Source organism: Schistocerca piceifrons, chromosome 4 (assembly GCF_021461385.2).
Source record: "Schistocerca piceifrons isolate TAMUIC-IGC-003096 chromosome 4, iqSchPice1.1, whole genome shotgun sequence".
Taxonomy (NCBI): domain Eukaryota; kingdom Metazoa; phylum Arthropoda; class Insecta; order Orthoptera; family Acrididae; genus Schistocerca; species Schistocerca piceifrons.
The window spans coordinates 359,074,418-359,092,802 of NC_060141.1; the positions used below are offsets into that span (position 1 = coordinate 359,074,418).

At 44.1% G+C, this 18,385-nt stretch overlaps 1 protein-coding gene across 1 annotated transcript in view; it reads left to right on the plus strand.

The window, feature by feature from the left end:
• LOC124795840 (facilitated trehalose transporter Tret1-like) overlaps positions 1–16,725 on the plus strand; it is a 55,793-nt gene extending 39,068 nt beyond the window's left edge. The window contains exon 4 of the mRNA XM_047259922.1: positions 16,384–16,725. Within this exon, the coding sequence (XP_047115878.1) occupies positions 16,384–16,725 (342 nt within the window). The remainder of the gene's footprint in view (positions 1–16,383) is intronic.
• The last annotated feature ends 1,660 nt before the right edge of the window (positions 16,726–18,385 follow it).

An 18,385-nucleotide genomic window follows, 5' to 3' on the forward strand; every position in this document is an offset into this window, starting at 1 on the left:
ATCCGTAACAGCGACAGTTCAGCGCCGCTGCTGTTACTAATAAATAGTGCGTGAAAACAGATAAAAATACATGTAAAATTACATGTAAAATTAAATTTCTGCTCTTATCGAAACAACGGCGTCATACTGATCTCATCTAACCAATTTGGGTAATGTTGACTACTGGCATAGTTGCCTATGCGCACGCCATACGTATTCCTACTCTATAGCTTTTTCCACAGAAAATACACTGCGATTTTTTTTTCACTTTCAAAACGTGCCTGTATAAAACAAGTAGTGGAATCCATAGTTTATCCTTTAACAGATTTTTGTTCATTTTAAAAAAACTGAATGTTTCAATTACAGTTAGTAATTTATCCGAGATTGATTTGGAGCATTGGCATAAACCGATGGCATTGATAATATTTGAGTTCAACCAGTTATCCTTGAATGTGTCATTGTTAATAGCCGGAGCACTTTCGGTACTATCTCTGTCGGCTACAAAGATTCTTTTGTCCGCTGTCACGTACTGGGACTCCATCATTAAAGAAGCAGTCAAAATTCGTATAAGTAACGGCCTAATCAGTAGAGACAGGGATTTCAACTCAGCAAGGAATGGGAACTAGCACTTGCCGTACTAAGGCATCGTCGGCCGCAGACGAACGATTACGAGACAATAGAACCGGAGAATCAAAGTCCACGCACTTAAACTGGGCGCCAACACTCTGCCAGCACGCGCGCTGGGAAGCAATTTGTGGCCGCACTTTTCCCGCGTCGCGAGTGAGAAGACCGTGACCCGTTTGTCTGATAGGGCCACTGGATGTCGCCGTACTCTATGATTCGTCTACGATGACGTTATAGTCTCAGCCCTTGGCGCCTGTGCTTTTCTTGCGTGTCAGCTTATATATTGGCGAGCCAATTCAGCAACACGTCAGTAAGTACCTGAAGATGACGAGCAGCTTGCTCGTCGGAATACTGTGCAGCTTCCAGAACATTATCCACCGCGAGGCCCGTGAACAAATGAAGCAGTTACTACGTCGGGGAAGTCTTAAACAGCTATAGTGTTGATTTTGTTTAGTGCTACAGGCCTGGTAGCGTATATACGAGCCTCAGATTTTGAGTCATTACTGTAAAGAACGCGGAGATGCCGCATACATGTGTAAGACAGCGTTATCAGCGCCTGACAGAGTTTGAAAGGGATTTAACTGTGGAACTCCATATGGCCGGTTTGTCGAATGTTGCAACATTCCATATTTGTGTGGCTTATGCGCCAGTGACCTGCTGTTGAACTGCAAGGAATAGTAGGGGCTGGCATACTTGTCGTCAAGCTTTCGGCCCACCACATCAGCCAACCACAAGGGAGGATATGTGTAGCAAATACGTCATAATCCCCATCTGCGTCTGTCGACCGGGAACGAGTAATGAACTCCCTGCAATGTGCTGAGTCATCCCGCGCCATTGGTCGGAGACTAGCTACAGCATTGGTCGGAGACTGGCTACAGCATTGGTTGGAGACTAGCTACAGCATTATTTGGAGATTGCCTACAGCACTGGTTGGAGACTGGCTACACATTGGTCAGAGACTAGCTACAGCATTGGTTGGAGACTAGCTACAGCACTGTTCGGAGACTGCCTACAGCACTGGTTGGAGTCTGGCTACACATTGGTCAGAGACTGGCTACAGCATTGGTTGGAGACTAGCTACAGCATTGTTCGGAGACTGCCTACAGCACTGGTTGGAGACTGGCTACACATTGGTCAGAGACTGGCTACAGCATTGGTCGGAGACGGCTACAGCATTGGTCGAAGACTACCTACAGTATTGGTCGGAGATTGGCTACAGTGGGGGGCTACGGAATTACTGTCCCGTGTGCTGGCTGCCTGTAACACCATAACACAGACGGCTGCCTTTGGAGCTGTGCCGTGACTGATAAGAATGGACTGCTGATGAGCGGCGTCGCTTTGTGCTGAGCGATGTATCGCAGTTCTCAATTATCCCAGGTGACCATCGCCGGCGATTACGGTGGGAAAGACGCCGTTCTCCCAATGTTTTGGAGATCCACAACGATGCTACTTCTAGTGTCATGGTTTAGGTAGTTATCGATTATGATTCAGGTCACGGCTGGTAGTGATTGACGGTGTTCTGACGGGACAACGGTATGTTACGGTTGTCCTGCCTCCCCACAGGCTACTTCTTGTACAACAGTGTCATGGTGGCATTTTTCAACAGGACGTTCGTCCGCACCCATCCCGTGTCTTTCTAAATTGTCTGCGTCATGGTTGGTTGGTTGTTTTGGGGAAGGAGACCAGACATCGAGGTCATCGGTCTCATCGGATTAGAGAAGGAGGGGAAGGACGTCGGCCGTACCCTTTGAAAGGAACCATGCCGGCATTTGCCTGGAGCGATTTAGGGAAATCATGGAAAACCTAAATCAGGATGGCCGGACGCAGGATTGAACCGTCGTCCTCCCGAATGCGAGTCCAGTGTCTAACCACTGCGCCACCTCGCTCGGTCTGCGTCATGCTGAGGTACTCCAGTGGCCAGCAAGTACCCTCGATCCGTCCACAACAGAACATGCATGGGACCAGCTCAGACGTCTCATTCTCAATATCCAGGTTATCAAGTACCAGTTACAAAAATTGTGGAGCGACTTGCCTCAGGAAGAGATAAAATGACATTACGACACCCTTCCCAACCGAATCAGTGCACGCTTCCTGGTCAGAGAGAGTGCAAAGTCATACTGATAATAGTCATATTGCCAAGTTCTCATAAAGTTGATTAGATTTTGTAATTACTAAAATACATTGCATATCCTTTCAACCAGTAAAGTTTTATTTCGGTTCAATCATCTCGTTTCTGGGCGCCTCACTTTTTTTGTCAGACGCAGTGTATACCGGGTGTCCCTCCAAAGAGGCGTCAGGCATATTTTCTCTAGTGTTCGGCAGATATTTGCAATTTCTTTTTTTTAATTTTTAGCTAGAGTCAAACCAAATAAATTGTATTTATCACATTTTTCGTGCAATGCTCTGTGTCAGCGGAAAGCATCGAGCTGGCCGAGGTGGACGAGTGGTTCTAGGCGCTTCAGTCCTGAACCGCGTGACTGCTACGGTCGCAGATTGGAATCCTGCTTCGGGCATGGATGTGTGTGATGTCCTTAGGTTAGTTAGGTCTAAGTAGTTATAAGTCTAGGGAACTGTTGACCTCAGATGTTTAGTCCCATAGTGCTCAGAGCCATGTTTTGGAAAGCATCGGTTTGTTTCCCGTTACCGTAAAAGAGATTTTTACGGTAGAATTTTACGTGCCCATTCGACCTAGCGCTCCACAATTAGTCTAGCAAGATATTCGTTTTATCGACGTGCGTTAACAGGGACATTAAAACACGAAGAATAACCAGTACTCCATAAGCTACTGAACAGTGCCTTAGCCTGCGCCGGCTGCTGCCGCAATGCTGGAGCGCTACTTGGGTACTGATCACCCTTCGTGTTTTAACGTTCGCGTTCATACTTATCGATAAAAAAAAATATGTCTCAAGACTAATTTTGGACCGCTCTATGAACTTGCACGTAAAAATGCGCTTTAAATATCATTTTCTTTCCAGCGGGAAATAAACATATAAAATTTTGCAGTGAACACATAGTGTGTTGTGGGGCGATCACTCTGTTGTAGAAAGAATTCAAAAGCCAAGATCGCTTAAATACTGTTTACTGGATCATCGGTTTCAACACACTAAAGGTCCCATCATCGGATCTGTGAAGATATAACACGACAGGTTCGAGGGAGTGTGATGCCGACCATTGTTAGTCGAGTTGCGATCATGTGTCAGTTTTATCTTGTGACTTCGGTTTTATATATCTGATGGAATGGTATGACCATGAGAGCAGTTATTTTTTAATTTTTATTTCTGCGACAGTGATTTTATATCAGCTAGTCTGCCTCATGTATCGTTATATCGAAATGATTTATACATGTTAAGATACATTCAGGTATGTGGTACTGTACTAATAGTAATGTATATAGCGTAACTCATGTAAGTCCTCCCTCGAACCTGTCGTGTTATATCTTCACAGATCCGATGATGGCACCTTTAGTGTGTTGAAACCGGTCATCCAGTAAACAAGATTTAAGCGATCTTGGCATTTGAATTCTTTCTAAAACATATAAAAATTGCATTACATGTTTAACAATCAAAAATAAACTCCAGTTACCTCGCTGTGGACCGAAGATACGCTTACTATCGCAGATTCACATCGCTTATTGCAATAACATCCAGGAACGCTGACCCCATGTGACTTGCTCTGGATGAACTTCGCTCAGCTGTGTCGTTCGGTGGAACGTACATCATAAAACACTCAAAGTGAGAAATCAGTTCTTACTTTTTAAAATGACTGATAAATTGACAAAATGCACACCCTTTTATCCGCGGTGCAGAAACGGTAGACACGAGTGCCATAGTTCTCTTTCATGACGCTACACTTTCTTGACATTAGCGATAGAGGAATATAGCCTTACGAAAGGACACAACATCTCCTTTGGAGAGACGAAGATCTTATCTCATTCTACGTTTTACTGGGACTCTGTAATAAAAGAAGCGGTAGAAATTAGGTTGTGCAAAAGTAAATTTAACAGAGACGTCTGTAGCCATAATGTTAGTGGAGCCTGGAGCCGACGCTGGGAACTCGGCGGTCACGTACAACCAAAATTAAAAACCTTATATCAAAGGAAAGTGTTGGCGCTGCGGGCTTTCTCTGGTCTCCTTCCACCACGGAATTCTGAACTGGTGGTAGGGGGGAGGGGTGTGGGGGTGGGGGTGGGATGGAGGAGAGGGTTAGCAGTTGGGCGCCTGTACTCCACTCACTGTCCATTTCCTGCACTGTCCAAAGCAGATGCCGTCCCACACTATTCAGTCACATTAATGTGGCCACCGCCTTTCTTCGAAGTCAACGTGCATTAACCAGTTGTAACGTCCCCTTAGAAAAATTAATGAATTACTGTGCTGATAAACCTCTTACATTATCTGATTTTCAAACAGCTGAGCAGAACTGAACGTACTCAGACATTTCGCTCTTTACCTATTCTTATCAACACTAAACTGACACACAATATTTTTGGCGCAACGCAATCTGACTTTCAATAATCCCTGCAAAATAATGGCCCTGACTAACATTAACCTATACCTTTCACAAATCGCTTACCTCACAAAAATCTTCGTTACTCGAACTACCGCAATACAGCGAGCGCCACTACTGCCAGCTAAATAAAAGATTCAAATTACTGAAGGCACTAACTACTGATAGGCATAGTTAGCAAATGAAAGATTTTGATAGAGAACAAACAATGTATTTACCTTAATAGTGTTCAAAAGTCATAATATATATAGCAGTTCATGACATCCAGTCTTACAAATTTACTGTCTCTGATGGACACACTTCCAGATCATCCGCTCTCAAAACTCCGCCATTTCTCTCCCCACATCCACCACTGCTGGCGGCTCACCTCCAACTGCGCAACGCTACGCGCTGTTAACAGCCAACTGCCCAACGCTACAATGGCGAATATTCCAACAATGCAAACCGGCCACAGACTGCACACAGCACAGCCAGTGATTTTCATATAGAGCGCTACATGGCGTTACCAACATAAAAGCCTAAACAGCCTACTTACACAGTCACAGACAGCAGGTAGCAGAACTATCCGTGGAGGGTACGTAAAGCGTGTCCGGAACCGCAGAAAATAGTGCAGTCGTCGTAATACGTAAACGGGGAGATTTATTTGCCGTGATAAAATGAAATACGTGCATCAGTACCAACTTATTGATGGACACAGAAACAACATCGCTGTTACAGTATTCTATGGAAGCCAGTTCACAGATATTGCTCATTATTGGATCGCGTATACGATCGGAGTTCACCCACTCAGCATCAGCTAAGGGCTGAAGATAGCGTACTAAGTTCCCGAAACTGGTTGCCATACAATAAAATAACATCAAAACAACGGCTGCATGTGTTTCACGGACAATCGATCACAAGGATAGGCATATAAAAACCCGTTTTATCTGACGTCCAAAAGAGCATGGTCATTGGCTTTCCGTCTAAGGGTGGAAGTAGTTCCAAAACAGCTAACTTCGTAAACTGTTCGCTTGCCGCCATAGTTCAGGTATTGAGTGCATGGCAAAATGGCGCTATCCAAAACCGGCGCCGAGGTAACTGTGGTGCACCACGGGTCATAGATGACCGGTGTCAACGGCTGCGGGCATATGTGCAGGTGAATAGACTTGCAACTGTTCAGTCACTGTTCAGCAACTTTCTACCCATATGAACCAAGAGACGACCAACAGTGTATCCTCAATAACCGTACAGCAAACGTTACTACGTATGGGCTATCGCACTAGGCGGCTGGTTTATGCACCCATGCTGACGGCCTGGAATTTGCACGGCAGTATCGCAACTATGAGTCCACTGAGTAGCGACAAGTGGCCATTCAGATGAATCACGTTTTATGCTCCATCGAACAGACGGCTGTTGACGTGTACGGCGTGAAACACCCAGCTACAAGCGTCGGAAGGGTCCAGTCCGAAGGAAGGTGCTTTGTGGTCTAAGGAATGTTTTCGTGGCATTCTATGAGTGATCTGATCATTCTAGAAGGCACAATGGACCAACACAAATATGCATCTGTCCTTGGGGACCATGTCCACCCCTATTTTTGTTTCCTTGGCACAATGGCATCTACCAGCAGGACAATGCAACGTGTCACAGCTCACAGTGTACGTGCGTGGTTCGAAGAGCACCAACATGAGTTTACCGTACTCCCCTGGCCACCAAACTCCTCGGATTTAAAGTCAATGGTGAAACTGTAAGAACATCTCGATAGGGTTATTCGCACCATGCATCATCAGCCGAGAAACCCAGAGCAAATGGCCACGGCACTGGAATCGGCATGGCTCCATATCCAGAACATCACTATTTTCCAGCACTTCTCCAGTGGGCCGCGCTGCAAAAGGTGCGGTTCGGGCTTTTCGCAGATGATCAAATAAATGTGAGTGGAGAGTGCAGATGACGACGTTCCACCGCTATTAAACCAGGCAACTGCTATGCAAGAGAGCATTCAGTCTGCTCCCGATGATGAAGGTGGACACTATCTGCGAAAGCTCGGTTCATAACTCGAACATGGTTTTAATACGGAAAATTCTATATATTAGTGCACTGCAGCTGCGGTGCAATTACACTGTTTCATATCACAATGGGGAAAATTTACCATGTACTGTGTATCTGACTTAATTAATGTCAAAGTTTTTGGCCAAATGCACTGTATTCAATCGTTACATAAAATGTGTAAACACAAGATTTTAATTCATATGCATTCCATGACAATAACAAAAGTTATAAATTGTTGTGTCAAATTCTACAAAATACGTCAATTCATGGTTAATATCATAGTATGTCAAGTAGTCTGCTTATTCCTTACTTCAGTGCGAAGTCATCAGCATTACGATTTACCGCAACTTATGCATTTTCACTCGTTGCGGTCATATTACAGCTACGCATTTGTGGTCATATTGTAGCTACGCATTTGGTCAATGAGGCGTCCTTATTTTTTCATTTGTATACCACGTTGGATCCATCATATTCTTCAAACATACATCTCTCTAAATATACAAATGCATCTTCTGTTAAATCATCAGTTTTATAGATGGTGTCCGTAGTGTAAACTTCTTCCCTACTGATACATGACAGGCAATGTCGGTTCATGAAGAATTTTAAGCGACTGAAACTAAAAGGCAGTGTGCTATAAAAACTTTCCATTAAGATGAAGAACCTCACACAGTTTGCCTTCTGCAGCATATGGTCAAGTACAAAGAACGGTTTCTATTGATATCGTGAATATTGTGCTGTCCTTAACAATTCTTAATTTTCAAGAGTTTATCGAGTGATATACACTACAAGTGAATTTATTATAAAATGAACCGAATTTTCTTTTGGTGTGTGGCAGCACATGATAATAATATTAAGTAGGAAAATACGTCCCGATGTCCTGCAATACTATATTTATTCGGTCACGTACCAGGTTACGATTTCTTAGGCCATCTTCGATTGACAACTGCATGTCACAAACACAGATAAAAGTGATGTGCGACTTACGCAGACATTATATGTACAGAAGATACAAAAATGGTATAGTGTTTATATATGAAAACATTACATTTTCTGTCACATAGAAATAAGATTTTTCTCCCTTTTTTTGCCTTGCCTGTCTCATTTGATGTGGAATCGCAGTTGCAAGCTACGTCCTCAATTATTTGCTGGATTTATTCCAATCTCTGTGTGTCTGTACAGTTTTTCCCTCTACAGTTTCCTCTGGTAACATGTAAGTTATTCCCTGATGTCATAACAGATGTCCAGTTCTCCTGTCCCTTCTTCTTGTCAGTGTTTTCCATATATTCCTTTCCTCACTAATCTGTCCACCTAATGTTCATCATTCTTCTGTTGCACCGCATATAAAATGCTTCGATTCTCTTCTGTTCTGGTTTTCCGGCATTGTATCACTACCATACAATGCTATGCTCCAAACGTCATTCTCAGAACTTTTGCCTCAACGTATGACCTATGTTTGACACAAGTATACTTCTGTTGGCCAGGAATTCCCTTTTTGCCTGTGCTAGTTTGCTTTTTATGAGCTCGTTGCTGCGTCCCTAATGGTGTAGGTAGCAGAATCCTCTGACTTAATCTAGACTACTGGCCATTAAGATTGCTACACCACGAAGATGACATGCTACTGACGCGAAATTTAACCGACAGGAAGAAGATGCTGTGACATGCAAATGATTAGCTTTTCAGAGCATTCACACAAAGTTGGCGCCGGTGGCGACACCTACAACGTACTGACATGAGGAAAGTTTCCAACCGATTTCTCATACACAAACGCCGGTTGACTGGCGTTGCCTGGTGAAACGTTGTTGTGATGCCTCGTGTAAGGAGGAGAAATGCGTATCATCACGTTTCCGACTTTGATAAAGATCGGATTGTAGCCTATCGCGATTGCTGTTTATAGTATCGCGACATTACTGTTCGTGTTGGTCGAGATCCAATGACTGTTGGCGGAATATGGAATCGGTGGGTTGGAGGGGGGGGGGGGTGTTAACACAGAACGCCGTGCTGGATCCCAACGCCCTCGTATCGCTAGCAGTCGAGATGACAGGCATCTTATCCGCATGGCTGTAACGGATCGTGCAGCCACGTCTCGATCCCTGAGTCACCAGATGGGGAGGTTTGCAAGACAACAACCATCTGCACGAACAGTTCAACGACGTTTTCAGCACCATGGACTATCAGCTCGGAGACCATGGCTGCGGTTACCCTTGACGCTGCATCACAGACAGCAGCGCCTGCGATGGTGTACTCAACGACGAACCTGGGTGCACGAATGGCAAAACGTCATTTTTTCGGATGAATTCAGGTTCTTTTTACAGCATCATGATGGTCGCACCCGTGTTTGGCGACATCGCGGTGAACGCACATTGGAAGCGTGTATTCGTCATCGCCATACTGGCGTATCACCCGGCGTGATGGTATGGGGCGCCATTGGTTACACGTCTCGGTCACCTCTTGTTCGCATTGACGGCACTTTGAACACTGGACATTACATTTCAGATGTGTTAGGACCCGTGGCTCTTCCCTTCATTCGCCCGCATCTCGTGGTCGTGCGGTAGCGTTCTCGCTTCCCACGCCCGGGTTCCCGGGTTCGATTCCCGGCGGGGTCGGGGATTTTCTCTGCCTCGTGATGGCTGGGTGTTGTGTACTGTCCTTAGGTTAGTTAGGTTTAAGTAGTTCTAAGTTCTAGGGGACTGATGACCATAGATGTTAAGTCCCATAGTGCTCAGAGCCATTTGATTTTTTTCCCTTCATTCGATCCCTGCGAAACCCTACATTTCAGCAGGATAATGCACGACCGCGTGTTGCAGGTCCTGTACGGGCCTTTCTGGATACAGAAAATGTTCGACGGCTGCCCTGGTCAGCACATTCTCCAGATCTCTCACCAACTGAAAACGTCAGGTCAATGGTGGCCGAGCAACTGGCTCGTCACAATACGCCAGTCACTACTCTTGATGAACTGTGGTATCGTGTTGAAGCTGCATGGGCAACTGTACCCGTACACGCCATCCAAGCTCTCTTTGACTCAACGCCCAGGCGTATCAAGGCCGTTATTACGGCCAGAGGTGGTTTTTCTGGGTACTGATTTCTCAGGATCTATGCACCCAAATTGCGTGAAAATGTAATCACATGTCAGTTCTAGTACAATATATTTGTCCGACGAATACCCGTTTATCAACTGCATTTCTTCTTGGTGTAGCAATTTTAATGGCCAGTGTGTACTTTGTGGTAATCATCAATTCAGATGCTAAGTTTCATTATATTAACTGAAACAGGGGGAAAACAAAGCTTTTATGTGGAGATACATTTAACAGGTCATGAGAATTAAGATGAATTTACAATCTGAGTCTAGTATTTGTAACGAAAAATTAATTTAACAAAGGAGAAAAAGAAACTGAGTATAATCATTTAATACTAAGCCAACATTTTGTGTCATGTTTTGTTGCTGTTGTACTTACCTAACAGAGAAAACTAGCTAGCAGTACTGCATTTTCAGAAAAACCTGCTCTTGCCACTTCTAAGGTGGCTATTAGTGAATGGGGGCATCAGATTTGTGTACCTGAGTTGTGCTGTAGCGAATTCTCTGTCTTCTTAATCTTCATCCTGTCCTGATTTCATATTTTGATCCTGTTCTTGTTCTTGTTCTTGTTCTTGTTGTTGTGGCTCTTCAGTCCGAGAACTTGTTTCCTCCAGCTCTCCACGCTAGAATACTGTGTACAAGCGTCATTTTGCATAGGTACCCATTAGAACCTGTTCACTTGATTCATGATTACGTCTCTCTCTACAGTTTTTGTCCCCCATACTTCCTTCAGTAACCAAAATCACGGATCCATGATGCCTCAGGTTGCTTCCTATCAGTCCATCCCTTCTTTTAGTGAAGTTGTCTCATACTTTTAACCCCAAGTAGATCATGTGTCTTCTCATTATTTTTTCGATCTACCTATCTAATCTTCAGCATTTTCCTGTGGCACCTCATTTCAAAAGCTTCTATTCTCTTCTTGTCTAAAATGTTTATCGTACACGTTTACAAAGCTACGATTCAAACAAATATCTTCAGAGAAGCCTTCCTAACACTTAAATTTCACCTGCATTTTAACAAATTCCTATTTTTCATAAATATTGTTCTTCCTAATGTCAGTCCCCATTTCGTATACTCACTATGTCTCCTATTATCAGTTATCTTGCTGCCTAAACAGCACAATGATCTAAGGGTTGGCGGCACGGTAGCTCAGCGTTTTCGGACGGGGGTTAGCTGCCCTCTGTAATAAAAAAAAGAAAAACTGAGTTAATGCATCAACGGAGAACTTGAACAAGCGTCATGGGACCTCCGCCCCCAACAAATACAACGAACAATTAGTGAACAAAATGAGATCCACAAAAAAGGTTGTGGTAGCGTCTTTGAATAGTAATCGAAACCCCCTCGGTCCCGGGTTCGAAACACCCCACCCCTTACATTTTGATGAATAATCAGCATTGGCGGCCGTCACCCTCGTTCTGCCAACGGCCTTGGCAAAAAAGGCGGAGGTACAGCGCACGCTCTTGCCCTTAGGGTGGGAAGCTGCCCCTTAAGGCGGAAGAATCAGCAATAATAAACGGTATGACGATGCAGAAGGCAACAGAAACCACTGCATTAAAGACACATAACGTGTGTCCACAGTACAGGTGGCCTGTAATTAAAAAAGTGTCATGATGATCTCTCCATTGGCAAAAGATTCCGGAATAGTCCCCCTTTCGGATCTCCGGGAGGGGACTACCAGGGTGGAGGGACCGTGAAAAAATATTCAATAATCAACGAAAAGATAACGTTCTACGAGTCAGGGCATGAAATGTTGAATGTATTAGGGAAGCTAGAAAATATGAAAAGAGAAACGCAAAGTCTCAATCTAGATATTGTAGAGGTCAACGAAGTAAAATGGAAAGAAGACAAGGATTTCTGTTCAGATGAGTATAAGGTAATATCAACAGCAACAGAAAATGCTATAACGGGAGTAGGATTCGTTATGAATAGAAAGGTAGAGCAAAGAGTGTGTTACAGTGAACAGTGCAGTCATAGGGTTGTTCTTGTCAAAATCGACAACAAACCAACACTGTCGGTGTTCAGGTATACATGCCGACGTCGCAAGCAGAAGCTGAAGAGACAAAGAAAGTATGTCAGAATAGTGAAAGGGTAATACAGTAAATAAAGGAGATGAAAATCTAATAGTCATGAAGGACTGGAAGGAGCAGAAGAAAAGGTTACAAGACAATATGGGCTTGGGGCAGAGGAGAACGATTAATTGAGTTATGTAATAAATATCAGATAGTAATAGAGAATACTCTGTTCAAGACTCCCAAGAGGAGGATATATACATCGAAAAGGCTGGGTGATACGGAAAGATTTCAGTTAGACACATCATGGTCACACAAAGATTCCGAAATCAGATACTGGATTGTAAGGCGTACCCAGGACCAGATATAGACTAAGATAGCAATGTAGTAGTGACGAAGAGTAGACTGAAGTGAATCAACACGCAACAAAGTTGGATACAGAAGTGCTGAGGCATGACGAGATACGCTTGAAGTTCTCTAAGCCCACAGATACAGCAATAAGGACTAGCTCAGTAGACAGTACAGTTCTAGAGGAATGCGCATCTCTAAAAAGGGCAATCACAGAAGTTGGAATGAAAAACGTAGGTACAAGAAATGCCCCAATGTGTACAGTAGATTAAAACTATTAAAGCTATTATCTGGTCTAATTTAAAGATTACACTGTCCTCCACAACTACGAAACCTTGATGTCACCCATCCCTTGCTACACAAATGTTCCATCAATATCCACCCCACCTAAATTCTATAAGTCGCTCCAGCTCATGGAATGTCAGGTGCTCTGGCATGCTTTCCTGCATCCTTTATCGATTCATGAGATTCCCGCCTCTCCTCACTCACACTGGACAATTCCGAACAATCTACACCGCCTACAAATTCGAATCCAACAATCCTACAGTTTCCCATCTACTTTCCAATTCTCGTTATGCTGATGCACCTCTAACAACACTTCCCGCCAACTGTACTCCTACACACACTCCGCATACTCCCAATCATTTCTCCCTCCCACATTATGAACTCCATCCTTACATTTACCCACCCCATCCGTCCAACCCATTCCACCTCATCAGGGCTCTCTCTCTCCACACCTCTCCCTATTTCCTCTACCTACTTTTCCTGTTCTCTCCCTACTCCTTTTCCCAATCAATATTTAGCCTTACTGATACTCAATCTACTCCTCCCCTCTTATACCCCAACAGCCAATCCTACCCCATCGACACTGTGCACTGTCCATCCTTAAACCACCACTCCTCTACCCTCCTCAGCAACCAACCTTTTCCCCTTCAGTAATAGAGGAGCCATCCCCCCCCCCCCCAACAAAAAAAGAAAGAAAAAACAATATTTTTAGTGTCTTATTCCTCCATCATCGTCTGAGTTGATTCGATTACTTATCATTACCTTTGTTTTACATTTGTTGATATTCGACGCATAACTTCTTTTCAGTACACTATCCATTCCATTAAACTGCTCTTCCAAGTCCTTTGCTGTCTCCGACAGAATTACGATGTCATTCGAAAACCTCAGTTTTTTTTACGAGAGTGTGCTGAAAAGTAATGCCTCCGAATTTTGTTGTGTTCTCAATATCGCTTGAGGCATTTCATGTCATGCATATTACTCCGGCAACCTTTCCGCTTCGCTGACGCAATTTTCAACTCACTGCCGCTGGAGGGCTCCGGATTGTAGGGTGTGACGTGACGGCGTGTAACGTAACTGTGTCGGCTGAGAAAACTGAAAGCACGAATTGTAAGAGATTATCCATACAAGGAGCACTCTTTCCTTCAGTATGACAATGCCACTCTGCTGCGACCTCTCCAACAATCCGACGCATTGGGTCCACTGTCATCAATCGTGCTCCATACATTTCCGTCTTGATCCCCAGAGGTGAGGTTGTGGCTCCGTCAGCATAGTCAAACATTCACAGTGACGAAACAACAAATTAGTCTCGCCGAGAGAAATTTTTTCGTCGCCATAATGACTATGTTGAGAAATAAAATATATATAAGAACGAAGAATAAAGATAAAGAACGTTTGCTCAACGCACAGATTGAGCAACACCGGGGACATGTACAACCACACTTCCTTCACAACCAATGCTTTCCTTTCATGTCTTTCCGCTATGGAGTCGAGGATCATGATCCTGCAGTCCAGTTTCTGTACTGGTTCTAAATAAATTTTCGCTTGCTGTATTTAACACCCGCTACCATAAGAATTTCAAACAGTGTGGCCCAGCCAACGTTGCGAAAATTTTAACTATACTTACAGATGCTATTTTTGCCTTCTTCATTCTATCATAGGGTCAGTATTGTCGTGCACTTTCCTACATTTCCCGGAACGCAAACTGACAGTCCCCGACGTCGGATTCTAGCCGTTTTTCTATTCTTCTTTTAATATTTCGTGCTAGTACACAGGGCATAACTAAATTGCCTTACAGACGTTGAGGGCTTGTAGTGAGGACCAAGGCGACTAAGTTCAGCATAGCAACACAAGTCCGGATACGTGCCGTTTTCTCGCTACACGCAAAATACCACAACACAAGTTCAACTCTCCAGCATTTTCGGCGTTACTGACTAGGTTATAACGTACGTCATTCACCGATCACCTAATGTCCCATGCCCACTACAAGTTTCTTTAAAAGTCATTCAGTTGAGCTCTTCATCAGAAAGGTTTATACCTGCTGTTGTGCTTGTGGTATTTGATCATACTGTACTGTTGTGTGGTAGTAATCGTTTACTTGAGTATAGAATGGAAGTTGTACTTACATTTCATTTTTAGTGTGTTGCTACTGACCATAGTGAACTACACGTACACCGACATGATGTTACTGAACGGCAAAGCTCCGTGCAAGGGTAGGCCTGCTCGTCAGCCGTGCATGGAGCGTTTTATACACAGCCAAATACCTTCGCAGTGCCTCTTTGCTACGGTGCACAAGTGTGCCTTAGAGAGGGTAAATTCATCACCATCAGAGCTGACTGTAGTGCTCGACGCCGACGCTGCGCACCCTACCCTGAAAGACTGTATTCCACGCAGTGGAAGAGGACGGCGTGTACCAGAAACGTAGCAGGTAGATTGAATTTGGATCACCAAACTGTTTGGCCTGTTAAGCATGAGTAGTAAATACACCCCCAAAAGGCACAGACAATGTAACCACGCGATTTTACGTCACTTCTGCTGGTGATTCTTTCACCATTCTGTGGACGAGCACGACTTACCACGGGGTATCCTTTTCACGGCTGAAGTCAAGATTCTCTCAATTTCCACAACGGCCACGTGTGAGAAGCCCACCTGATGAACACCCTCATGGGTTTCAAGAACTATAAGGCGTGAACAAGTGGACAGGGTTCCTGGATGGACGTGTGACTGGGCTATACCTTCTTCCGACATATCTCAAGGGTACCGCGCGTTTGCAATTCACTGACGGCATACTGCATTATCTATTGGGAGGTGTCCCATTGCATACATCAAAACATGTGGTTCCAGCACGATAGCGCACCACATCATTTTTCTCGTACTGTCCGAGATCATCTGGGCCATCGATCGTGCCAGCAGTGGATAGGTCGTGGTGACCCGACTGCTTGGTCTGCACCTTCTCCCGACTCGAACCGGCTACACTGTTACCTGTGGAGTCAGATGAAATCCTTGATTTACGAGGCCCCTGTGGCATCCGAGGAAAACCAATTGGCACGAGTCACGAATACGGTGAATCCCGGAGGACTAGGGATTGGTGATCGTGTGCACCGGAACATGGTATAGATGTACCGTATCGGTGTTGACGGCGATGATAGTCACATCGAACCCTACTTGACACTGGATCCAAACCACAAGCAGCAATAGACAGGGAGCAGTGTGTCTAGTGATATTTTATATAGAACCTTTCTGGATGTGAGTTTCTATGCTAAACTTTGTTCCCTCTACAAGTCCTCAAAGTCAGCAAAGGGAATTTAGTTACATCCTGTATTTTCAGCCATGCCTTATTAAACTGATGGTTCAGTCATGTTCATATCTGTCACTTTGATTCTATATAATCAATTATCTGTTTTAGCAAATACCTCCTTGATTAGTAAATTAAATGCTACTACTTCCTGTTAACCTTGCGGTATCTATCATTAGGGACTCGAACGGATAGCAGGTCCCTTTGCAGTAATTCGAGAACTAAGCAGTTGTCGTGTTCCGCAGGTGACCTACAACATGGGCGCCCACGCGCTCACGTGGACAGTGGTCAACGAGATCGTGCCGACCTCGATCCGAGGTCTCGCCAACTCAGCAGTGGCGGTGTTGACGGCGGTTGTCACTTTCGCCATCATGAAGCTCTTCCAGATCGTCTCGTCGGCTCTCGGCACCTACGTCCCTTTCTGGTTCTTCGGAGCATGCGCCTTTGCAGAATTCATATTCACGTTCTTCTTGATTCCAGAAACGAAGGGCCGAACGCTCGAGGACATAAGTGCCGAGATGAGGGGGAAGGCAGCCGGAGGGACAGAGACGGATGGGAAGACATCAGTTCTAGGACGAAATCCTTGAAAATCCAATGTTTAAATCTTTCCACCAATACTGAGTCTTCTCTCTACATGCGATGTTAATTCTTTTGTCGAAGCAACTTAGACGTACTTCTCTTCTGTGGGAAGAGGATATACGTCTCAACGCGATTAGTGCTGTTTCGAATGAGCAGAGATAATTAATCAATTACATATGGCGTCTTGAATGATAATAACAGGAAACTTATTTTATAGCGTATACATCTACCCACAAGATCTGAATTGACTGTGAACTGAATTAAAATCTGTTCGTCTACTTCTTCCTCGTTTCCCTAGCGTTTATCCCGTATAATCCGGTGTTCCCGTTTCTCAGAATTTGGAAAATTGTATTTTATTTTATTATTTAACTTTGGGGCCTGTCGTCACAGTCGTCGAAGGCGACCTAAGAGAGGGAAGTCGCGTGCGCCATCTGATTGCGAATTGTGTGAACTTTATTCTGTGTATTATCCTACTTTAAAAGTTCCTGTATTTTGTCCTCTGAGGCGGATTTTGGGGACCTAAATGATCATGGGAAACCGCCTAGAAGCAACACCCGGGTTGGTCATTGTACCGGCCTACGGCCTTCAATGCGTCACGCGGATTCTGCCTGGTTCTAGTTCATGTCTCTGGCACACAAGCTAATTCGCTACACCTTGCGCTAGACGAACAGGTCTCAAATATACTTAACGTGTAAAAAAAAAAAAAAAAAAAAAAAAAAAAAAAAAAAAAAAGAGATAGGTATGTATATGTTTTGTATTAAACTTAAGCCTTTTCACATTCAGATGTTAGAAAATCTGTATTTAGCAATTTTGTATGTTTCAAAGCGAATAATTTAACGTAACTATGGCAATATTTTTTCTGTGTATAAATCTGTACTTTCTTTCTCTACAAATAAAACCACTAATGTATAATTTTTCATGTAAAGCTTTTATTTTGCGATAAATGGCGTGCAGGTCAGACATGCGCTGTAAATTATCACGTTAGTGCATAAGTTCGTGGTGTTTTTGTTTAGCGTGTTGGTATTCCGGTTGCTTCGGAGATCGAAAGTGGAGCGGTAGAAAATGAAGTACGAAGTGGACAAATCGAACATTTCCGACATTCTTTTGTTTGAGTTGAATACAGGGGTGACAGCAGTAGAGGCAGCCAGAAACATCTCCGGCATATATGGAGATAATTTCATTGGACATAGCACAGCAAGAAACTGGTTTTCTCATTTTAAGGAGGATCGTATTGAATCTCCGTGTTCAGGAAGACTTACGGGGTTTGATGAAGACCGTATAAACGCATTAATCGACGATGATCCATGTCAGTGTACTCCAGAACTGCAAATGTGACGAACTATGATCGTTCCACTGTTGTGCAACATTTGCATGCAATGAACAAGGTTCAAAAATCGGGTGTATGCGTACCGCATGCTCCAAGCCACAATCATGAAACTCAGCGAGTGGTTGTATGTACCTCTCTGATTGCTCGTCATCAACTGGCTCGTGAACAACATCGACCATTCTTATCCTGTGTCGTTACTTGCAAACATAAGAAAAAGTAAGGAATGGTCGAGCCCAAATAAAGCAGAAACTTCTCGTACAAAGAGAGCGTGCATCAACAAAGGAGAATGGTATACGTCTGGTAGCGTCCTCTGAGTTACTTCCCCGAGGTTTAGTTATCAC